Source organism: Caretta caretta, chromosome 21 (assembly GCF_965140235.1).
Source record: "Caretta caretta isolate rCarCar2 chromosome 21, rCarCar1.hap1, whole genome shotgun sequence".
Taxonomy (NCBI): Eukaryota; Metazoa; Chordata; order Testudines; family Cheloniidae; genus Caretta; species Caretta caretta.
In genome coordinates this window covers 3627180-3652179 of record NC_134226.1, presented here as the reverse complement: position 1 = coordinate 3652179, position 25000 = coordinate 3627180, and the positions used below count along the sequence as shown (strand labels likewise).

The 25000-nt window shown below is 45.4% G+C and overlaps 1 protein-coding gene across 1 annotated transcript in view; it reads left to right on the top strand.

Annotated features, from left to right (window-relative positions):
* C21H6orf132 (chromosome 21 C6orf132 homolog) overlaps window positions 1-22599 on the top strand; it is a 28134-nt gene extending 5535 nt beyond the window's left edge. Inside the window, exons 2-5 of the mRNA XM_048826815.2 lie at window positions 3597-3712; window positions 13005-13080; window positions 14474-17657; window positions 18716-22599. Coding sequence (XP_048682772.2) covers window positions 3597-3712; window positions 13005-13080; window positions 14474-17657; window positions 18716-18821 — 3482 coding nt within the window. The 3' untranslated portion in view covers window positions 18822-22599. The remainder of the gene's footprint in view (window positions 1-3596; window positions 3713-13004; window positions 13081-14473; window positions 17658-18715) is intronic.
* Window positions 22600-25000: the final 2401 nt, after the last annotated feature.

The window sequence follows — 25000 nt, the reverse complement described above, 5'->3', positions numbered from 1 at the left end:
AGACTCTACTATTAAAGCTCAGTGGGAGAGAGATGCTGCAGATCGCTTGTCCTTTGAGGCTTCATTTGGTGTTCACTGTAAGGAGCTTGAGAAGAGCAGCTGCCGGTGCAGGCTGCCAAGCCCAGGGAGCCGGGATATTACTCCTGAGCAACACTAAGGGCCCATTGTCCCTCTCTGCTGCACGATTAAATGTCAGGGATCTGTTGTAGAGTTAAAGCAGCCTAAAACACCAGCAGCAAAGCCCACATGTTGAAGGCCACCTCCCTACCTGTAGGAATATGCAACTGTCCAGGTGGGGACAGGCGCCAAGGGTAGTAGGTCAGGAGTCAGCAGGGATTCTGTGGCAGGGTTAAAGAGAGAGGCCATCAGTCGATCTCGGCCATCCCCAAGTCCATGTGCTACTGCCAGCCACTGATCCAGCTGTGGAACCAGCCATGCTATTTTACATAAGGAGAGGTCTGAGGAGAATGTCAGAGACCATCTCACTGCACAATCATCTGTTTTCTCCCAGTTGCTTCTGAATCTTCTCCCTCCCAAAGGGTGACTCGGGTGCCAGCTTTGTAAGTCTGGTCCACCGGAGACAGACCTTGATTAATACGGAACAGCAGCAAAACTAACCCAGCAGACCCACCTGCTGGAATAAATCTGTATTCTTTCAGCTCAGATGCTCTCTCTTCTCGCCTGTTTTTATTAAGACTTTCTTTTACTTCCTACAGCAAGAGCTCATTTAATCTGCAGCTCAAACACCCTGTGACACAGAGCACTGAGCACATCCTGGATATGGTGTCTTACTACCGAACACGTGGGACTCTCCACTGAGTTCAAGGGGTCTACTCCATAGAAACCACTTCTCATGTGTTCGCAGGATCAGGGCCCTGGTCACAGTATATTAATTGCAACTGGAGCTGGTTAGAAAAGCGCGAACAAAGTTTTGCAGACAATTTTGTTCTGGCTCTTCCTCCACATTTAATTTGTTGACATTTTCCATTTAGCTCTAGTTATGGTGATTCTTTAGGCACCTTTCCGCATGGTACCAGAAAGCTGATCCACACAGTAAACATAGCCCCTAAGCAAGTGGGAAACTAGTTCTGCACTCACCGGCTGACCCACAGACTGAAACCCCTGCTATTAAGGAAAAGTCAGACAGAAGCTGACTTGCATCATGTCCTAAAGTACTTATAGGGAGGTTCCGATGAGCCAAAGTGAGTAAGTATTGGAACCAAAGACCCTCCTTCTCTTGAGGATTCCCCAAACACCTGAAAGCGTATATAAGCCTGTTCTCATGGCATCTTCACCCCACTTTTGCTGACCCAAGAGATTCGGCTAAGCACCAGACTTTTAGTTTCTTACCCAAACAGATGGAGTTCCCCTAGTAATGGGCGGGAGATGACCTAGGATTCACCACACCACCTCGGAAATATCTACAGTACAAAATGCGGTCAATTTTATAGAAGTCGATTGTGCATGTCCCCACCAAGTGCTTTAGGTTGGCAGAGTGTGTCCTTGATACCTGGCCTCTGCCACCTAATGCCTCCATGCATTCAACTGTGCCCTATCAGTGCAGGAGGACTGAATGAGCTTGGAAAACATATAATCGTGAATGCATTTTATTCGCCTTCTAATCTGCGATAACCTCAGGGACGGAGTTGGTATGGGGAGCATAGAAACATTTGCAGCTGCAGGTGGGGCGGAAAGGGAAAGTAGACTTTTTTAAGAAGTTCCATTTCCGAGAACCAAAGGGAGACTCTTTCACAGTGAATCAAGCAATTCACAGCAGACAGCACCTATGTTTTAGGTACAAGGTCGCATTTTGCCTTTTATATTGAGCGCCTGCCGGTATGGTGACACATCACACACGGCTGGGCAACAGAATTCGGTTTCCAGGCAGCCATGGTAAGCCAAAGGGTACATGGGGTAAGCTTCTTCCGCATTCATAACATGTGGGAATGGTTTCAAACTGCAGCGCCCTCCCTTCCCATAGCAACCAATGCTGGTTGGGTTTGCCGTTTAAAAGGAGGGGCTGCGGTCACCAAACAGAGGGGATTACTGTTCCCTTACAAAACTTCCCCTGTTTCAACCAGGTGACCATGAACAATATCACTCTCTTCTGAGGCTGACACAGAAAGATAAAGACCGAATGTTGCATGAATGTGACCAAAACCCAGGACCATTCGCTGCCATGCTTTGTGCTGCAATGATTCCAGACCACTTGCTACTGGCTTGGCAGGGAAAAGTGTCCTACCATGGAGGATGAAATAAGGCAGCGCTCCCCAGAAACATTCTGCAAAGGCTTTCAGAGTACCTCCAGGAGAGCTTCATGGAGATGTCCATGGAGCATTCCCACTCCATCCCCAGACACGTTAACAGACTGTTCCAGTAGCTGTACTGGCCGTGAATGCATACCAATTGTTCAAATCAAATCAAACATGAAACACAATTGCTTTTAATCCCTGTAGTGTCGTTACAAATGTGGACTCACCAGAGGTGCCTTCTCCGCCTTTGGAGTCCGGGAACAATATGCTCTGGGAGGGTATTGGCTTCAGGGTGAGGAAAAGGTCCTGGCTGCTGGGGAGAATGGATTCTCTGCTTGCCTGCTGCACATTCTTCTCCTCCTCTTCCTCATCCACAAAATCGTCATCTGTGTTACATGAGGCTGCCACCTTGCAGGTGTCCACGGAGAGCGTTGGGGTACTGGTAGGGTCCCCCCCACCCCAGAATGGCATGCAGCTGATCATAGAAGTGGCATGTCTGGGGCTCTGACCTGGAGCAACCATTTGCCTCCTTTGTCTTCTGATAGGCTTGCCTGAGCTCCTTAATTTTCACGTGGCACTGCTGTGTATCCCTGGTGTAGCCTCTGTCCACCATGCCTAGGGTGACCAGACAGCAAGTGTGAAAAATTGGGACGGAGGTGGGGGGTAATAGGAGCCTATATAAGAAAAAGACTCCAGAATTGGGACTGTCCCTATAAAATGGGGACATCTGGTCACCCTAACCATGCCCTGTGCGATTTTGCTATATATATCAGCATTTGTTCTGCTGAATCGGAGTTCTGCTTGCCCAGATTCTTCTCCCCATATAGCAATCAGATCCAGTATCTCCCATTCACTCCATGCTGGAGCTTGTTTGCTATTCTAGGGGGACTGCATGGTCACCTGTTCCGCTGAGCTCGCCACGCTGACCAAACAGGAAATGAAATTCAAAAGTTCCTGGGGCTTTTCCTGTGTACCTGGCTAGTCCATCAGAGTTGAAAGTGCTGTCCAGAGCGGTCACATTGGAGCACTCTGGGATAGCTCCCAGAGGCCAATACCATCAAATGGCACGATGCGGCATCTACAGTACCCCAAATTCGACCCAGGAAGGTTGACTTTAGCACTACTCCCCTTGTCAGGGAGGAGTACAGCAGCTGATTTTAAGAGCTCTTTAGGTCAGCGGAATGGGGTTGGTTGTATAGACGCATTGCTTATAAAATCGACCTCATGTGGCTAAATTCAACCTAACCTCGTAGTGTAGACCAGGCCTTCTTATATGACGGTGTTTGGTTTTAACAGCAGTTAGCTTTATTCCTGTCTCACAGGTTCTATTCTCCTTATTTTTAGGCGATGTTGTTGAACTGTACTATGAGGATAATCGCGTTATGACAGTGACTGATTCTGGAACAGCAACGCTTAAGCCTCGGCCAAGAGTTCGACCGTTACTGACCTTCATGCCCCTTGTGAGTATTTTCCACATCTCCGATTACATTCCTGCACAGCTGGTGCAAGGTTAAAGGAGCTCGCTCTGCCACTCTAGCAAATGGTGTTTAGAACCAGCTAGATTGGTGGGGTGCTCGGTATATCTCTCATCATCTATATGCAGAAAGAAAATCAGAGTGGAAGCAAAACCACTTTTTAATGATGATGGGTACAGGCAGGGACTGAAATCTGAGCTGAGCTCATAGTTTATGATGGACACAGGAAAAATAGCCAGCTAGGAAGCTGTGAGGTGAGGTACGTTACATTGGTCATGAACTTGGTAAACTGCATTAGCATTTCTGGTGCAAATACAAGGCTCAATGTGTTGGTAGCAAATCAGGATCAGATTGTGAGTACAGTATTCTGATTTGACTGCTACTGGTAATGCCCTCTCGTTGGCTCAGTTATGAGATACTCATTTGTAAAGTGAGGTCATGAAGCAGTAGTGGGGAAAGGGAAATTGGCAAAGCTCTAAGCAGGGATGCTGTAAATGAGCAAAAACCCCTTGAGCTGAATGGAACAATGGAGCAGTCAGTGTCCTGATGTGGTATAGCAGGACTTTACACCAAATGATATTTATGGGTCAATGTGTGGATCAGTGCCTGCCAGCTCCAAAAACAAATTCTCCTTCCAGTGTGTGATGGGAGAACCCTATACAATTCATGGGGATTAAACTACTGGAGAAATTACTTTAAAAACCTAGAGAATCAGACCCTTTTTGCAGGATATTTTGAACGATCCTCTAGGCTGCTGTAACAGGGACATAACCCTTGAATAAAGAATTATCACTGTTCTGTTCTATTCTAGATAGGTTTTTATCTGAGTGCCTTCCAGTAGTGCATTAAGCAACGTGACTACATATCTGTCACATGTTGTTGTTTCTCTCATCCTTTCTCTCATCAGGAGGAGGAATGTGTGCAGAGGAGTGTTTGTGTTGGTAGACGTGTGGTGAATTTTCTTGTTAAATAAATATACCCGTTGTTATGTGTTTATACTAGAGAAGGCAGGTCAAAGAAATACATGTGGCACTTGGAGAAGGTTTGTGGTGGTCCTGAGTTCATTCCAGAGCCTCAAACCATGCCCAGGACAGGATGCACACAAAACTCCCGTCCCAATTAAAAACTTGAGTCATGTATTTAAATCGGCCCAAATTCAGCAAATGCTACTTGGGGGTTCTGCATCAGCTCCTTCCCTCCTCCCCTGTATAATACGGGTTGCATTAAGATGGTCATCGTGACTTTGGCCATCCTCACTGTTAAGGGGAGCATGTAACCCAGAGAGCTGAGAGGGAGGAAAGACTGGTATGTCTATGTCAGGTTGAATTAACCCCATAGAAATAGCTTCTTTATTTGTTTCATTCCCTGTGTACCAAGCCACATACGTGCTCAGCTCTGCCACAGCTGCTTAACATCAAAGTCAGGGAGTGCACCAAAAACCCAGGGTAGCTGCTGCTCTGTGCCCGTGACTTGGAGCTCTTCCATGATGGGTGAGGCTGAGAACGTTTCCCTGGGATCTCTTGGGCTTTTTGCTCTTGGTGCATCAGTTTCGCTTGTTTGTACTGTCAGACAGTTCTCCCATACCTTTACGTAACCTCTAGACAGGTCCTTCTATATAAACTCCTTGGGACAGGGACTCTCTCAGACAGGATTAGCAGCACTTGCATAGCAACTGGATGCTAGCATTAAAATTAGGAGGTATGGTCAGCAGGGCTAGATATGGGGATCCCCAAAGAATCTCCAGAAGAATCTCTGTCTACCTCAGGAATCGGAAGGAGAGAGTATTTCTTGCAAATTCAGTAAAATTTCCCCATTTGTTATGAGTATTGAGTATATTTTTCCCTGCATGATGAGCCTTCCCAAGGGTCCAGTCCCACAAGGCATGTGGAATAGGGCACAACTGCCTAGGTGTATTACGGAGACGGGATAGCTGAACTACATGAAATGTACCAGACATGGGTCACTGCTAGAGGTAGGATACTGTCCTTACCAGATACTGGTCTGGTCATGCAAATCATGTATTCTTAGCCCTGAAGAGCTGACGTAGCTAAGAGAGAACGAGCCAGATTCTGTTGCTTCTTCTGCATCGTCAGCATAACTACATTTACTAGTTTTCAGTCAGTTATTACACCTGTGCATTGACAGCGACTGGGTTGCATAAATATTAATGGAGTTGTACAGGTGTTACTATGGGTATTAGAAGACAATGGAGTTGCAGAGGTGTCATTAAAGGAACAATTAGGAGGCTGTGGGATTATACCGGTGTTGTTGAAGGAATAATAAGGAAGCAATGGAGCTGCATAGGTGTCACTGAGGGCATGACTTACCTGCAGAAAGTTTCGTAAAGTGATCGCACCAGAGAGAGAGAACCCTGCTTGATTGGCAGAGCTCAGACTGAGTTTGCAGGATTGGCTTTTAGTTGGAAAAACTTTTTAAAAATTGTATCTTGTATGGAATCAAAGAGAGAGAACAAGCCTGGGAACCCTGTGCGGCCAATTTTCCAGGGGAGATCCATGCTTGTGGCACACCCAGCCTTCTGCCTCTGCTTGAAATGGGCTGCAAGGGGGAAAGAAGCAGGGGGAATAAATAGGTCTCTGCAGCACAAATGTCCTTTGGAATAAACATGCAGAGCCATCCTCTTATTCGGCCCCCGCAATGCAACTTTCTCACCTGCTCCTGTGCTGACCTCTCTGGTGTGCTATTTGGCTACAGGATGGGAGCCATCAGACATAGTCCCTCATCCTCCAATAAGTGTCATGGTGTTTCTCCCCCCTCCCTCCACCCCTGATGCTTCCTGGCTTCTCTGCACTCTCAGAATTCCCTTTTTTAAATATAAAAGGCTAACTATAAATGGAGAAACCAAAGGAATGAGTCACTGAGAAGGCTAAAAAGAAGGGCAGCCCAGCTGTGCTTTGCAGGCAGCAAGAACCTGCCCTGTAAGCTCTTCAAGTAGCGTCTCTCCCTCCCTGCTTTGCTGCCCTGTCACTCAGTCTGTCTGGCATCAGAGAGAAATGAGAGCTGTCCTGCCTGTTGAATGTCGGCTGCATTTCCCTGCATCCCACACACACGCAGCAGAACAGTGTAGAGGTACTTCTGGCCCAAGTGTTTCTATAGCAGGGAGGCGTGGTGGAACACATACTTACACTGTGTCACATGACCCCTGCCAAGACTGGGATGGGGGGGGGGGGAGCAAATGGGGTTTCTTAACACTGGAAAATTAAGTTATCCTCCAAAAAAAGGGGGGTTAGTGACTGAATTTTTTGCAGAAAAACTTAATTTTTGTCTTCATTTTTTGAAATTGCAGAAGGAAATGTCTCACACTCTTCAATTTTTTTTTCCAATTGGGGTACCGAGGAGAGAGTAGGGGGTTTTCTCACAAAGGTAGAAAAAAATTGTTTTTAAATTTTTTAAATTGAATTAAATGAAAAATGTAATTTAAACATTTTTTTCTTTGCATAATAACCTTGCCTTTTTTCACCCAGCTCTAGCTGTGATGTGAAATGAACGGAGCTGAGACCCACTCTCCTGCTCCTGAGGCCTTGCTGTAACACACCTCACATAAGCAATTTACTAATCTACAGCCCCTTCTTTTCACACAGCAACTGACATTCTGCATTGCCAGGGCTTTGGAAGGCTGACGTAGATGTAATCGTGAGTCAATATTGAAAGTGGCTTAGGGTTTGTGTACAGCCTGCCCTGGAATTGTGCCCAGATCTCTTCGGCATTCCTTTCTGTATGACATTTTTTCCCTTGCAAGACTAACTTCCTTCCCACATGAACCCTTATGGCATTTAGCAGTGGCCTTGCTACCAGGGGTAGCAATGCCCCTCTGCCATGTACATTGGTCAAACTGGACAGTCTCTACGTAAAAGAATAAATGGACACAAATCAGATGTCAAGAATTATAACATTCATAAACCAGTCGGAGAACACTTCAATCTCTCTGGTCACGCAATCACAGACATGAAGGTCGCTATCTTAAAACAAAAGAACTTCAAATCCAGACTCCAGCGAGAAACTGCTGAATTGGAATTCATTTGCAAATTGGATACTATTAATTTAGGCTTAAATAGAGACTGGGAGTGGCTAAGTCATTATGCAAGGTAGCCTGTTTCCTCTTGTTTTTTCCTCCCCCCCCCCCCCCCCCCCCAGATGTTCTGGTTTAACTTGGATTTAAACTTGGAGAGTGGTCAGTTTGGATGAGCTATTACCAGCAGGAGAGTGAGTTTGTGTGTGTATGGGGGTGGGAGGCATGTGAGAAAACCTGGATTTGTGCAGGAAATAGCCCGACTTGATTATGTAAAGAGTTGTCACTTTGGATGGGCTAGCACCAGCAGGAGAGTGAATTTGTGTGGGGGGGTGGAGGGTGAGAAAACCTGGATTTGTGCTGGAAATGGCCCACCTGATGATCACTTTAGATAAGCTATTACCAGCAGGACAGTGGGGTGGGAGGAGGTATTGTTTCATATTCTCTGTGTATATATAAAGTCTGCTGCAGTTTCCACGGTATGCATCCGATGAAGTGAGCTGTAGCTCACGAAAGCTCATGCTCAAATAAATTGGTTAGTCTCTAAGGTGCCACAAGTACTCCTTTTCTTTCTACCAGGGGTGATGTTTTCCAGTAGGCACTTTAATGAGAGAGTACAGTGGCTTGGGAGCAGTGGCTCTTTCTTCAGTGGTCAACAGCCTGCACCTCGCACAACTTCCTCCATTCTCATTGCCAGTGCAAGGTGCTGCCTTGACAGCCCTGGAGATCAAAGCACACTAGCTAACCACCAAGCAGGGGCAGCAGTGGAGGGGGCTTTCCTGGTCGTGCCTCACCCCTGACTTGGAGGAGTCACCAAGAGGGATTAGGAGGGAGCTCAGTCAGCCCTCAGCCTCTCTGAGATTGCCACAAATGGGGGCTAGTTGTTGAGTCATCTTTTGCTACAGACTATTACCTCTGGGAACCACAATGAGATGCACCAAAGTCATTCCAAATGAAGGAAGTATAGGTCCTTGTGACAGGAGATAGTGGATCCGGGCAAAGTAAAGTCAGGCAAGCTCTCCCTTCAGCATTTGAAGGGTTATAGAAGCTTCCCTGGAGAGGGACGACCTAATTCTGTCCCACAGTCATGAAGGAGTGCTTTCGTGTGCCAATGAACGCTCATCCCAAGCTGGGTGCTCAGGGCACAGAAAACCTCCTCAAACCTGAAATGCTGGTTCTAAGCGAACCACTCAAGAGAGTAGAAGCATCTCACCATGAGTCAGAGGGAGGCTGAGTAAAGCTAGTCACGTGCCTAGCAAATACATGCAGTTGCTATGGCCAGCATTGTCAAGAGAGGCCACTGACTTGGGCTTCCTCCATTTTTGGAAGACAAACATGTGACATTGTGGGGGCTAATTCTGAGGTGCAGAGCACCGACAACCCCAAAAGAATTCCCTGGGAACAGCAGGTGCTCAGACAGGACCCTGAAACATCATTTTAACATCTCAAAAAATTGGACACCCTACAATTATTGGACACTTGAAAATATAGGCCGCCTTCTTCATTTCCGTAGGGGTGTGTCCCTGTAATCTAGCCTGTGACACGTGCATCTCTCAGAATGCAGGGGCAAATGAATGCTTAGAAATCATTCAATTTCCTTGTTAACAAGCTACTATGTGTATTGCACTCCTGAGATTCAAAGCAATGTGGAATAGCTAAGAATTGCTGGTTTTTCATTTGTCGCCTTCCTTATGCTTTCATGGCTGTACCAGAGAAGGCCACGCTAGCTTGTATGAAATGCCTTTAGACGCCTCTTTGTTTGACTTTTGCTGGCAAAGTTGCAGACCTCAAGGAAATTCTATTTGAAGTCATGGCCTGACATCTTCAGCTGGAGAGGTGCCACTGGGCAAGGGCAAAGGGGGAGAAATCCTGAAATGCTTCCTTCTCCCCTTTCTTCTCCTCAGCCCTTCAACCAAAGCTAAGGTTCTTGCCCAAAAAGTTCCTTCCCATTAACGTGTGTATCTCCAAGAACCACAGAATGTCCTCCATGGGAACAGCCAGAAGTCCATCTAGCCCGGCAGTCGGCCTCTGACAGAGGTTCATACCTGATGCCTTAAAAGTAGTCAACCTGTTCACCACTGTTAATGTGCCTGGTCAGTTGAATATTGACATACATTTTGGGCCTGAGGAGGATGGTCTTCTGACTGTGCCATGATCAGTTTAGGGCAGGCACTGAAGGCTGCGACTGGGACTCCGTAAAGCACACAGTGAGGGAATATATGCATTTTTCATTTGGTCAAGAATTGGTAGGAAACTCTGGGTGAGAATGGGGGTGGGGGAGTTATTTGCCACGTTCATTTATATTGTCTTCTCTCTGGGAGTGCCTCTTGGGTTTCTCTGCCACTTCTGGTGGCTGCTCCCAACACAGACTAAAAACGGAGTGCTTTAAAAACAAGTCAGCCATTCCTTCCCCATCCTACCTGCTGCTGCTGAGTGTGATCTCTCTGGGACATAAACTTTGATCCCTGAGTGAGACAGCTTAATAGCACTCTTGGGAGTTGGGCAATATTATAGTCCTCAGTGGACCTCCCTTTCCTGGCAGCATTAATGTAAATAGGAGCCAGCTGGCATTCATGAATGCAGGCCAAGGCAGCTTTTGCAAAAACCCCATCCTTGTTACATATTAGCATCACTTAGAGTGGGTGGGGTTGACAATCCTAAGCATTCAAGTGTCTAAAGGTGCGTGTGAAATTTTAGGACAATGGTCAGATTTCAATTTACAGCCAGCAATGTTCTGGATCTGTGTAGAATCCAGGAAGGAAGATATTTTTAATAACATGTATTCATTCACTGTATGTATAATTATCAGGTGGTGTGGAAAACACAACGCAAACAATTGTAATGTTTCTTTTGACTATAACAGGGTATCTGGTTCTTAGAACAATTTTTCTGGTGGCCTCAGGGTGTGGCCACTAACCCTTGCTGGTAGCTGCTCTCACAATTTTTTCCAAGCCCAAGCCCCACCGCACTGGGCTGAAGCCCAGAGCCAAAGCCCAGGGGCTGAAACCCAAAGCCCGCTGAGCACACACGCTGGCCCCATGTGTCTGCAGAGACGCTGCTCGGAGCCCTCAGGAGGCTGCATGGTGCAGGGCGCTGATCCCGACCCCAACCCCGCTGGTGGTGCCAGCAAACACCAAGGCAGCCAGGAGAAACAGCTGGACACTACAGGGAGGCGCCACTGCTTTGCCACCATGCCCCAGCCCAATCTCAGCCCAGGAGGCTGTTGTGGCTGCAGAAAAATCCCCTGATGGCTCCATGCAGCCACAGTGGCTGCAGTGAGAAATGCAAACCCTCATGCTGCAGGACACAAGCCAACCTGTAACTATTGGGGGTCAGGAGGAAGCTTTCCCTATGGGCAGGTTATTCCATAACTGCCTACCATGGGGTTCTTACCCCTTTCTCTGAAGCAGCTGGTGCTGGCTGCTTCAGAGACAGGAGACTGAGCTATATGTGCTACTGCTCTGGAAATTCCTGTGTTTCTAAATTATCCCACTCTGCTTTCTTTTTACACCCAGAGCCTTTACAGCCAGTTAATCTATACTCTCGACATGTTTATGATGGTGGAGTAGATTATGTGTTAAAATGAAATTTTGGCCGTTGGGACCTTGGAACCCAACTGCAATCTCTTGCAATAGTAACAATATTGCCAAACAAATGGCAAAGGGCACTGGCTACAGCATTATCCAGGGGGTTGTATAAGAAACACAGCCACGCTGTGCAATGGCGGAAGCTGCTCTTAGGGCAACATTCTCTTTGCACAAAGGACTGTAAAGAGCTGCCTAGAAGAAGCCATTGGCAGTGCACACCACCACATTTTATGGGTCCTACAAAACCCGGGAACTGTGCTATCTGTTCTTGAGTGCTAGCTGCTGGCTCTTTATCTGTTAACCATGTATGTTTTCTATCGATAAAGAGCACTCCTGTTACAGGAACCATCTGACTGGTATAAATTTCTCTGTACCGTGGTACAGAATGGCCCAATTCAGCCTTGTCCAGCCCTTTGTGCAGTCACAGCAAAGTGGGTGTAAAACACCACTGTTCTGATTTGGTAGCACTTCGCACAAGGTGTAGATGACTGCACGCGGTGCCTGGTAAGGATGAATTGAACCTGAAATGTCTATAATGAAGTCTCGAGAAGGTACAGCCGAGGCTCAAAACTGCTGAGTAAAGCGTTGGTCCAGGAATTACAGAGTTCCAGTCCTGGCAGGGCTTGATCTGTTAATTTTCACGCATTAGTGTGTGTTTAGTGAGCCGCAAAAACTTTAAACGCTTTTGCTGAATGATCGTCACAGTGAGTCACTGGAGGGGCAGGTTGGGCTGTTTGTGTTTGGGAGGCATAGGAGGACCTTGTTCAGCATTTCAGCCTAGTTGAAAGTGCCACGAATGAGGCCACTTCTCAGGAAAATGCCATGAACTGGAGCTGACCAAAACTTTTGCACGCCCTGGCTTCAGACAGCTTCACAAGTCTGAAGCTCAGCAGGTCACTAAGATTTGGGCACCTGGGCCAGCTCCTGTTTTGGTTTTGCATCAAAATGCTTCTGAATTTGCAGTGCAGATGCAAAAATAGTTGAGACTCAGCAATTTCAGCTGGGTTTCACGGTGAGTCCTCGGTGCTAACTAGAGAGAGGAATGCAAACCCATGAGGGTTGGGGGAGGGGGGGACAATGTCAGTGGTACTTAACTTATTAGCCTGTGCTGAATGCCACAGCCCCTCCAGAGGATGGAATTCATATCATTTCTTCAGTGAATCAGTGTCCTCTGCGTGTGAACTTTGGTGAGCGACTACCATTGCTTGGTGGAGTCTATCTTCACCCGTGCCCTGAGCTGGAATAAGGCAATCTGGAGTGCCAAGTCCACTCCCAACGAGTGTGCTTCCCAAGGCCACCATGTCAGCAGCAGATGCACCAACGGAGGTAGCTTTCTGGCAATAGCTGATGTTACTTCTCTGGTGGGAGGTTGTCTGTACTTGCAGGCAGACATCACTACGCTGTCAGGTCATGTTTTCAAGCTTTTCTTCACAACCAGGAGGCCTAGGAACATATATAACTAAAAGCTGAGATTCAGATGACATAACATGGGTAAAACTCATGCCCAGCACTTTATACCCAGGGTATTTGAGGTGTTTTTATTATTTATTTGTACTGTAGTAGTGCCTTCGAGCCCCAGGAATGGACCGCGACCCCATTGTACTAGGTGCTGTGTATATACTGTTGTGAGTTTTCTTACCATCCGCTTATTCAACCCTTTCAGAACACCCAGGAGACACATGGAGTGGCTGTACCAACCCCTTCTGTGCCGGAGGGCTTTGAAGAAACAGCATCTCCAGGTAAGGTGTCCTCTCTGCTGAGGTATTCAAAGCCCTTAAAATGGCTTTAATGCACAGATCCACGTATGTTGCCGTCACCGTTCCTTAATCGTGCAACTAGTTTGGCTGAAGACAATTTACCGAGGCATCAGCATTTGGTCTCCTGTGTTTCCACACAAACTGAGCAAGCTTTCAGTTGCTGGCTTTCTTGAGGAGGATTCCAAGTGTCCTTAGGGAAAAGGAGTGAAACACAGTTATGAGATGCTCTCATCAGATGAAGCCAACACCTGCAAAGCATGTTGGGTTAGTTTCTTCTGTGATGCAACCATGGCAACTATCAAGAGTTTTAAAAATATATAAAGTTATTACACTGTTGACATGGAAATTTGGTTGCTTAATTTGTTCCCTTATTCAATGGGAAGCATAGGCGGTAACTAAATTTTGTCTTGACTTTAGATAGTGACTGTGATAATAAGAAGCCAGGAGACTGAATATGCTTTTCTGATCAGTATTATATAAGACCTTGGGAGTCCTGAAACAATCTAATTCTAGTTGTTTCCTTTGTGGACCCAGATTATCTGGTTTGATACATTTTATATGAAAATCAGTGCACCAGAAAAGACAGAGAGAGCTCTGAGGGAGAGTACAATACAAAATAAGTCAGTAGCAATTGCTAACTTAAAACTGATGAACCACTATCAAAATTCCATAAGTTATGGAAGAATCTGATAGAGGTCTACAGTGTCTTTATTTTTTATTAATTCCTCTCCAATTTTCATAACCAAATGAGCACAAAATACATTGCAGGATCTCCCAGTTCAGAAAGAAGCCAAGAGACCTTCTCTTGTCTATTAACCTCAACTTGTTTTTTAAGAAAAAGCTCAATCCATTTTTTTTTCTTAGTGGTGAGATACAACTCTTATGTTAGCATAATTATTAACTCGGCTTTTCAGATGACTAATTCCACCGGGGCTGAAAGGTTTACAAGTATTATCCAGGCCACCTAAGGAGGTGCTAGGTGCCTTCAACTGCCAGTGAAGTCAACAGTTGAGGGTGCTGAGCACCGTCAAGATTAAAGACCTAGAGATTAGTATATTTCATCTACTCCATAGAGAGTTTGGTACAAGCTATACCTGCTTCATTAGGGTCTGCCCCTGGGATTTTAGTTGCAAAATCAGGCTCTTATTCTGGGCATCTCCTAAAGATGTATTGAATGCAAGCACGCTATTAACGAGTGAGTTGCAATGGCTGTGTTGCTGCTAAAATCATTTTTAATCAGGTTGTTTTAAATGAAATGCTTCTAGCTGGCTTTGTGACACTTGGTTCTTCTTAGAAGGACAGTTTTGATGGAGATGTTCTCCGTATGGACTCTGCCCATGTGCAATGTGTTTAATACCAGTGTTCTTTCCCATAGGCCTTAGGCCCCAAATCAATGGCAACTACAGAATGTACAAGTCGGTTGGAGACCTGCGGCCAAAAGGTTTTGAGAGAGACTATCTGGACAATGATATTCCTCCACCTCCTTCCATGGCCCCACCCCCGCCTCCACCTTCCATGACACCCCCACCCCCACCAATGGAAATACCACTGCCTCCACTGTGCACAGGACCTCCTCCGCCACCACCTCCAACGGCGGCATCTCCGCCATCTGTGGCTCCAGCTCTGCTTTCGTCTTCAACCTTACCTTCTCCCAGCCCGCCGTTCCCTCCGGATTTCATTCCTCCAGCACCTCCGCTTGCCTTTTTGCCGCCTCCGGCCCCTCCCCTGCCGCCTCCGGCCCCTCCCCTGCCGCCTCCGGCCCCTCCCCTGCCGCCTCCGGCCCCTCCCCTGCTTCATACTCCCATCTCGAACGGTGTCTCCAAGTGGAAATCGGAAACGGTTCTGAACACGAGGCAGACAGACGCCAGGGAAAATGCCAGCGCCCCCTCTCTTGCTGTCACCACTCCACCAGCCTCTCACCAGAAGGAAGAGTCGCTGACCAAGTCTGCCCCAGAACCTCACCTAACTTTCCCCAGATCATTAAAAGTACCTCCCGCTGCCCCGGTGAGAACTTCATCCATTTCCATGGAAGAAAAAGATCCCTGTGAGGAAGATGGGCTTATTTCCAGACATCCTCGCACCCGCCCTCCCCTTCCGCCGAGCTTCACCATCAGACCTGCAGCCAAGGTGCACTTAGCTGGAGAAGCTGAGCAGAAATCTACCTTGGATAGGCAGATAGTAACAAAGCCCGTCAGGCAAATCACAGAACCCGCGAGCCCAAGACCAGGGTCAGACTGTGGCAAAGGGACTAATTTTAATAGCTATCAGTCCTCATTGTCAGAGGCAGCAAAGGTCCCGCTGGAGAAAGCTGAAAAGGACTTAAGTCCAAAATCTGAGCTTCCTGCTGCAGAGGAGGAATCGGACGTGCCCTCTCCAGACTACACATCATCTGATGATGACTGGAAGGAACCCAGTAATCTAAACAGGCTGAGGCAAGAACTATCAGTCCTGCTGTCCTCTTCTTCGAAAAGGGAGGAGAGACAGCTGGATAAACCCATAAATGCCAGACCTACCAACAGTATTAGTGACCATGCTAGCAATGATAGGTTTAGCTCTGTTGGGTCAAATCAAGCTAAACCTACTTTGAAGGATCCACAGTTACCAGCAGGGGGGGAAAGTGAGAGGAAAGAGAAGATCCCTACTAATTCACTCACTACAAAAGAGTACTCCTCCTCGGTTTTCTCTGCTCCAGGCAATAAACCCACCAGCACGCAAGCAAACAGTGTTATGAAATTCAGGAACGAGCTGGAAGCACTACTCTCCCCAACAAAGGAAGGTAAACCACCAACAGGACTTACAAATCACAGACACAGTTCAGGCACAAACAGAGTTACCCTGAATTCTGGAAGCAGCCAGACAAATTCTGGTGACTCCAGGCTGCCAAAACCTGTAGCCAATCAGCTCCCACCCACAGCAGCTTCAGTGGAAGTTGAGAAGATGCAGGAGGATCCTAAGACTCTCATTGCCCTCACCAGTAATAAGACTTTGGAGAACTTAAACCCTGTTTCGGGATACCTGCTGTCTGATCATGTTCAGAAGTCTCCAGACCCACCTCAGAAACCAAAGGACCAACTCTTTGTTCTAGCCTCCTCTTCACTCTCCTCTATGGAGGCTACCTCTCCCACACAAACCTCTGGGCCACACACAGACACTTTTCTTGTCCAATACAAGAGCCATCGGGCCAAGACCAGCTCCACAGACAGTCTGTCCTCTCTGACCCCCTCCCAAACTGTGGAGGAGGGGCCAGTCAATACAAACAAACATGATGCAGAAAGAGGCACAATCCTGTGCTCTGCTGAGAAGCCAGGGGTGCCTTCACAGCCAACCTCTTCTTCCATGAATGCAGACCAGGAGGATGACAATGCCCTGATCCACCCTGTCACAGGAGAAAAGGTGGAGAAAGGCTCTCCAATGGCTCTCCTCCTGGCCGCAAAACAGCGGGCCCAAAGAGTCAGGCAATCTGCCTCCCGCCAGAACAGTTATTTGTCCAAAAAACACCCCCTTAAGCTATCCGAGAAATCCAGTAGCGGCAGCAGCAGCCAGTCAGAAAGTGGTTTGACCAACTTCTACTTCAGTGAATCCAAGCCCTACTCCTTTGTGGTGGTACCAAAGTCTCCACAGAAGGCGTCCCCTGCCCTGTTGGAAGGCAAGCAGCATGACAGGATGGTCACACCTGAAGGCAAGGCACTGGGCTTCTCGGAACCAGGACAGAGGGCCTACAAACCACTGTCGTTCTCCAGCACTTCTGAGCAAAGCCAGAGCATGCAGAAAACTAGCGCTGGGGAGTCCCAGAGCCTTTCCAAGCCAGAGAGGTTTGGTGCCTCCAGTTTAGTTCAAGGCCTCTTGGAGTCCAGCCACTTGAGACTGCAAGACCTTCCCCCCAAACCTGACCTTCCCCTGTACTCTGTCTCTTCACCTCCTAGCTCCTTGACCAAGGAGGAGGAAGAGAATGGAGAGAAGCTTGACTATGAGATCATCCCACCACCACCAGAGTTCAGCAATGACGCCAACAGGGTCGAGAATGCTTCTTCAAATGTGGCAGAGAGCTGCAGAGACCCCAGTTTCCCAGATTACAGCCAACCCTGGGAAAGGCAGCAGAATATCCGATGCCCAAGCTACGGCTATGCTAACAGTTACGCCCTGCCCTCCAAAATGGCCCCAGACAGCAGCACGAGGACTAGCGGCTTCAGTCAACATTACCCAGGTGGCAGTTACTCCACTGGCCCTCCTGTCTGCCGCCCAGACAGCCGCCCGCTGATCAAGAAGCGCCTGTACGTGTCTGAACCCGATAGGTCCTACACGAGAACATCCACATCCTCCAGGAACGTTAGCACACCCGTGACCTATGGCCACAGCATAGTGGGGTATGGCTCCCAGGCTGCGGAGGGGATGTGCCGGGTCAGCTCCACCCACAGGAGTGCTCCCAGCAGCACGCAGGGCAGGCGGATGTCACTGGAGCCCCCTGGGAAAACCAGGTCTTATAACAACACCATGAACAATGCCAAGTATAAAGGGCAGAATGGGGACTACTCTGCCGCCAGTGCAGCAGCAACCAGCAGGTACGTTCCACTTATTGCAAGGGCAGGTGGGCTGATGCTGGAAACCCTTGGAATGGGGGGCTGGGAGGGGTATCCAATTTGAATCCCCAGGTCTGATCCCATATCTGTGGTTCTCGTTCTGGGTCACATCCGAGAGGAAGAGGCTTCTCCCCTCATACTGGCGCAGGTGCAACTAATGTCTTTTGAGAACATCTTTGGTGCTCTCTCTAACTCAAACCCAAGACCTGATTCTTCCTTCCACCTCAGTCCTAGGCCTGACTTTCAGCTGGTTTTCCCTCTGACCCAGGCACTGTCTGGCTCCACGCAAAGCCCCCTCAGCCCATCTCTAATTATAACTTGTTCTGGAGGGTGGAGAGGGTTTGCTTAAGGGGAAAATATACCCAAGTTGAAGCAGTCTGTTTGAAGAGCAGGACGGGCAGGGCAGGGAACAGGACCATGCCTTGCTCCACATTTGCACTATGCCTACTCGTAACAGGGTCTCAATCCTGATTGGGGCATCTGGGCAGCGTCGCAATACAGATACATGCCAGAAAGAGCACTATGAACAAGCCTTATCCCAGCTTCTTCCCAGAATCCGGAGGCTCTTCTGCTGGCAAAGCAGGGAGAGGTGTGTCCCCTCCATGTGCGTATTCTTCCCAAGGAGCATGCTCCTGAATCGGCTTTAATTAGAGCATGTTTTGAAGCAGATTTAAAACACAAGCAGAGGGATTCCTTTGCCTAGGGCACTGTAGGTATGTCTTGTTGCACCATCAGATAAAAGAATGGTGCACATTTAAAGGCACAGTGTGCCCACTGGTACAGGCCGTGCAGATGGAGGAGTGGTTAAGGATTGCCCTAGCCAATCTGTTCCTGCGTGCGTGTCTTCAGATTTGGGCTGTTGAATACTATGGCAACAGGCACTGAAGAGAACTACAGCTTGCTCTCCCTGGGTGCAGAATGAAATATATCTATAGGAACACACTTACGCCTGCCCCCACCCCTTCTGGATGCTTTGCTGCTTTGTTTTATAAATGGCTTCCATGGCTTTTGATGACTTCCTCCTTTGTTTCCTCCCTCAGGCCTACCCAGGGCAACCCACAGTACAGTTCTCCTGTGAACACGTTCACTGTCAGGCCTGGGACACGGCAGCCGATTTCCTACATGTACCAAGGTAGCCATCGATAAGTTGGTTCAGGAGGCTGCTTTGCTGCCTCCGGTTACATAAACCCCACAAGCCTGTTCCAACGTGGTGTGACGCAGGATGGACCTTGACGTGTCAGTAATGATGAAGTCTATCCAGGAGTAGTGCTGTAGGAGCATAAGGGTCTGCCATGGCTCCCAGAGCATCCTGTAAATGCAATGCTTGTAAACTATTGGGAGTGAGGGTGAGACTAAAACCCTTCTCAAAAAAACAAATATGGAGAGTAGTTACTGGAGTTGCTGTACTGTTGTCTTAGGGGAATGCCTTATCTCTCCCCCACAGGACCATTAGGTAAATGCTTTAGTGTATTAGGGCTTTTAAAATGTAAAGGAAAGAACATGCCCTGCATGCTGTTTAAAAGCACGTGATACAAAATTACTCATTAGTGATTTTCTTTTGTTAAATTCCGTTTTAAACCTACTTTAAATGCAATTTATTTGGAAGGGGGGAAAAACTCCACTGGGAACCTGCATGACAAGGGGAAGGTGACTGAATCCAGATATGCTAAAAACGGGATGTAGAAATAGGGAGCTTTAACAGAACAGTGAGAGACATGATCAGAGCAAAGGATGGAGGACCTGGAACTACTAGAATCTAATCTTAGCTATGCCACAGATTCCCTCACTAGCCTTGGGCACATCAGTTAGCTGCATGTTTTCAAAAGTGGCTTTTGATTTTTGAGGGCCTGTCTTGACCCCCAAGGTCATGGGAGCTGTAGGTGCTTCATCATTTCAGGAAAAAAATTACCTTCGGGCTCTCTCATTGAGCAGCCAGAAATGGAGGTGTGGAAGTTTAAAAGCCACTTCTGAAAATTTGGACCTTAATGTCTTGTCTTCATTTAGCCAATTTGTAAGTGGTGCTAATGCTAATGACCACCTGCTTCAGAGGCCTGCTGAGAGGATTAACTGGTTCAGGTTTGTAAAGTACTTTGGAGCTGGAAGACACTAAGTGATAATTATCCTTAAATTCTGTCCATACCAATGGACATCACTGTGACTTACAAACTGTGTACCGTTTTACAGTTCTCTTGTCCCTCAGAAGAATGCCCCATAAATGCCCCATTCCAAACAGTTAAGCAACTTTTTTTTCCCTATAAATTCATCTCTCATAAAGGATGTAGTTTTAGTTTTAGCCTACTTTGGGGTCAGCTAATTTTTAATGTAGTCCTTAAGTAGCTGACACACAGTCTTTGGTAGTGTGCCAGTAGTAAAATATTAGTGGTTTATAGCATAGTCTGTTTTTAAGCTATTTCTGTATTATGGATGCACTCTGACCATCTCATCAGGCAAGCATGCTGCATTGTGTCTGTTTTCTTCCAGTTCAAAAATCTATCCGAATTACAGTCAAACAAAGGTTATCCAAATGAAATGGGAGCTATGAAAGTAACTGTAGGTAAACAGGTGACCTTGAGTCTCTCTCTCTCTCCCTATATATAACACACACACCTCATTTTACATAACCAAAGTTTGGTTAGCTAATTTAGTTGGTAAAAGATAAACAAATCTAGTATCAAAATAAACTCAATTAAAATGACTGTAAAATAAATGTAAAAACATGTAGAACATATTTTCTAGTTATGGACATCAAACAAAAAGCACTTTGAGACACTAGTCATTTTTTATTTAAAGCACTTTTTATTTTCACTAATATGCAATATCTTTCTAGTTCAGTGAAGCTTTCCTACGGAGTATGTGTTTAGGTAAAAGGTTATTATTTTTGCTGTTGGACTCTTAACATTAAGAGAAAAACTTTGGCTTACACGATGCAATTTTTTAAAAAAGTTTTTGGTTTTTTTGGTATGAACATCATGTTGTAAATTGATAGTAAGTGTACTGTTATTTGTAATTCATTATACTAATGACCTAACTTCTGGCCTTATTCCACAGTTGCCCCATATATTGGATATAAATTTAAGTATTCTGGACTTCTACTTTGCTACAAATACAATGAGACTGCGTATGTGATAAGTGTAATAGCTGAAATTCAATTCCCCTAATACACACGACACACAATTCCAAATAAGCTTACTCCAGGTGGTATGCAATAACTAACACATGAAATGCCAGCGTGGTGTTTAAAAAATAAAATGAATGGATACTGACGGAAGCAATAATTTTCTCTATATTGTAAATAGTTGCCAAAAGTACTAGTGTCCCAATCCTTCAAATACTTAACACATGCAACTTCTATATTGTACCTAGTTCTTGTTGAAGTTTATAGGATTACATGTGTGAGTAAAGCAATGTACTTTTTTCACTATTTGCAGAATCAGGGCCTGAATTTGAACTATTAAAAGTATATTTTCCTTGTAAACATTCAGATGATTTTCCAGTGCCTTAGATTTTTTTTATTTTAAAACCACTTTCCACTAATGTTTTCAGTTTCACACAGGCATGATTTTGCTTCTTAATGTAACTTTTTGCAAACTAAGATTCTGGCATTGACCTCTAATAACTTGAAATTGTGAACGCTAACTTTCCCATCAAAACGGTTCAAAATCAAGTTTGGGAAATTGAGGCTTTACTCATAAATGATCCATTTTCACTAAGGAATAGTCCTAGGTTGTTTTGGGTTTTGGTTTTTCCAAGCAAAACCGTGTAAAATTAGCCTGCTATTATGAAAACACAAAATCTGAAATACTATTTGTTTTTTTGACACATTTCAATTTTGTTGCTTGTATTTCACACAGTCCCACTAGATACACCAATTTGTACTGCTATTTTATGTAGTCTGGGAAGGTTTTACTTCCATCAAAAATTTGTTATATGGTAAATTAGTTACATTGTTCATATTGATAAAACAGATTCATTTATTTCTTGGACTAGAAAAACAACTTCCACTTTAATATGGGCACCTACCCTTATAAATAGATGAAACAGTTACATAGAGAACAATAAGATGGTGTCTATGGTGGTTAATTCAAGCCAGTGTTAATGCAAGTGGGGTTTTGTGTTCACTATTATAAATGTGGGTAGCGTGAATTATATTCTACTTCCTGAATGCCTGCCATGTCTGCTCCCTCTGAATTCAATGGCAACACGCTGTAGACTACAAGGAGAGCTCTGACGGGCTCCCAGTGGAGAGCTGCCACATTGCAAAAAAATCACCATCAGAGTTATTGGCCGAATAAGCAGAGGGCAAAACCCAGATGGGCAATGAAGAGGGACTTTTAGGGAAGGACTCAAGTGCTTCCAGGTCAGGCTGAAAGCACTTTAACAGGACAGCATGTGTAGTTTGCACTGTGCTGTAGATCAACACAGGACTATCTTTTTATTCCAGGGTTCTTAATTTGGCAGTTTTCACCAGCTTTCTAAATTCAATAATGCTGTTTGGTTTTTTGTTTTCTAATATAAAATCACCCAGATGAATTTATGGTTATATGTTTTACTTGGTCACTGTATATAGATCACTGCATATAGGTTGCTTCCAAAATGAATAAATGGACTATAGTTCATATTAAACCTGATGTTTAAAACCTTCTAGTATTTTTTTAAACAATTTGCTTTAACTTTGATGAAAACTTGGTCACTCATTTATCAGAACTGCAGTTATTTCCAGCAAATATGTATTCTACACAAACTACACTGGTGGTAGTATAACTATTTTTACGTGTAAAATGTATAACAAGCTTGTATTTATAGACTGTATTAAAATGTCACGCCCTGTGCAATCTCTCTCATTAAATATGTTTCACTTTTGTTTTTGCTTGAAAGGGTTGGGTTATGCTCCATTGTCTAATTAAATAAAACTTTGTTTGACTTATTCAGTTATCCAAAAGTTGTTTTAGAGAGACAAACTCTGCTCCTGATTCAGCTGCTGCAAAAGCATAATCTCCTTCAACTTTAAGACTTAAGGAGAAAAAAGGAGCGTGGTGAGGATTGCCTGTTTCCTGCCATTGGTAAAGGACAAAGGAGCCTTTCATTTCTAGGTAACTGAAATTCAGCCTCGCTGTATAATTACCACCATCTGTCTGTGGATCAGTCCAGCTCACTGTCCATAACAAAACACCACTGCAGTTGGTACTGGCCTCTGTAGCAGGGGCACTAGAGTCTCTAAGGACTGAATGGGTATAAACCGTGAACTACGGCATCTGGGCAGGGAAGCTTGTTTATATTCTCTGTACCACACTTGTTCTATAGAACCACAGGACTCTAGTCTTTAGAGCTGTCAGTCCTGTCCAGCTTCTTTTACTAGCACTGAAACTCCCCTAAGCATTTGCAAGTCTTAACACGAGTGTCTTTTAAAATGGAAAATGCTCACATTACTCATGCTACAATGAGAAGAGAAAAGACTGAGACTTGTTTTAAACATTGGCTCCCTCTCTCCACTCCTCCACATTAAATACACATTTACATTTCTTTCACTCAACTCTGGTTACAGACCAGGACTCTTTACTGGGGAAGTGCAGAATGTGTGTGTATATATATATATGAATGCCCAACTTGGGAGGCATACCAAAAACTAAGATCAGTGTACAAGTGAGTCCAATAGTGGAGACATCAATAATCTAACTTTCCACAGCCCTTTTTCCAAATGGCTTCTACATAAATTGGGGTTTAGGGCCCACCTGCCCCTCTAAAGGCCAAGCCTATGTTAAGGAAGCTTACACACATGCATGGCTATAGCTGTAATCACGCTGGTGCAAATCCCTAAAGCAGACCCCATACACTGATGTAAAATGGAGTTTACACAGTTGCAGTTTACATCAGTCAGTCACATCAGTGTGAATTTCCTTAGATGCCGTTGACAGACTTACTTCAGTGTATTGAGAAGTCTGTTGATGTGCAGAAAAATAATACAGTTTTAAGCTTGTTTCCCCCCAAGTCCAGTGCAGATAGCATATAGCTACCTCAGGTTATTACTACTTAGCTCTTTGGGGCTCGCTCTTTCTTCTGTATTTGTACAGAATCTAGCACCATAGGGTTCTGGTCTATGAGTAGGGCTCCTAGATTGCATTACTATAAGAAATGTCTGGTTTAGAAGCTCAGAGGCACAAGCTTTGTAAAACTGGTTCAAAGATGGATACTAATAGCCAATGACACCTTTGTGCAAAATGGGTTAATGGAATGTGAGCAGGGAAGAACTTGTTTGCTACTCCCTTCCTTTAGAAAGTATTTACTGAAGAATAACTCATTCAACATTTGGCAAGAACCAACTGCAGAGGCAGAAAGACACACGAGTCAGAACAGAAAGCAAAAGTCAAACCACCACCATCCAAACAAAATGGCTTATCCATAACTGAACCAGGTATGCTTGTCTTCAAAGCTATCAAGACCAGTTCTACATGCCAGATTTTACTCCAGGGGCAAAAATACCAGCATCTCTAGAGATAAAGATTGTAGTTTAAATTACTAAAATTAACAGCTATATCAGTTAAAAACAAAACACAGTGGAAGCTCTCTAACGAGAACTGTAGGCAGAGGGTGGGTGAAATTGCTTAACACAGGTCTCCTCTGACACATAAGCTTTTTCTTTACACAATCTATGCAGCCCACTGCATGTAAGTTAGTTCTTACACTAGCCTGACATTTCAGGTCAGCTTTTTCAAGAGAGCTCATCTGCTATTAGGGCACCAAAATAAGTGACTGGATCTTCCCAGAGCTCAGCATGCTGGCTCCCGAACACTACCAACACCATTCTTTCTTTAGGTGCCTAAATGGGAGCCAAACGGTCCCTACAAAACAGGCCCTGTAGAAAAGGAACAGATGTAAATGGGTAATTAAATTATTCAGCCCTCCATTTTTTCTGCAGGATCCACTGGTTCTCCAAAGGCAAACAGTGGTTTATAACAACTGAAACAGGGCTTACATACTTCATTTAAGTTAGCTGGGGCCAGATTCTGCAACAGCTATGCATACTGAACTCACATTATCTTCAATGGGAATTATGCACTAAACAATTATTAGGGAGGTATTAGTCAAAACTCCAGATAAGGCTGAGTCAAGTTTTGCACTTAAAGCAGGGATTCAACCTCTTTTGTATGAGGAATAAACTCAATCCGTTTTAGAATTATACATTTACCCCTTACAGACAAATGAATGTTCTGAGCACTTACATGTAAATCCATTAATTAAAATTTAAAAATGGGTCCTCTGCAGCAGATGTAAATTCGAGTAGCTGTAACTACAAAAAGCAAGATCAGAGGAGTACAAAGATGAGCTTT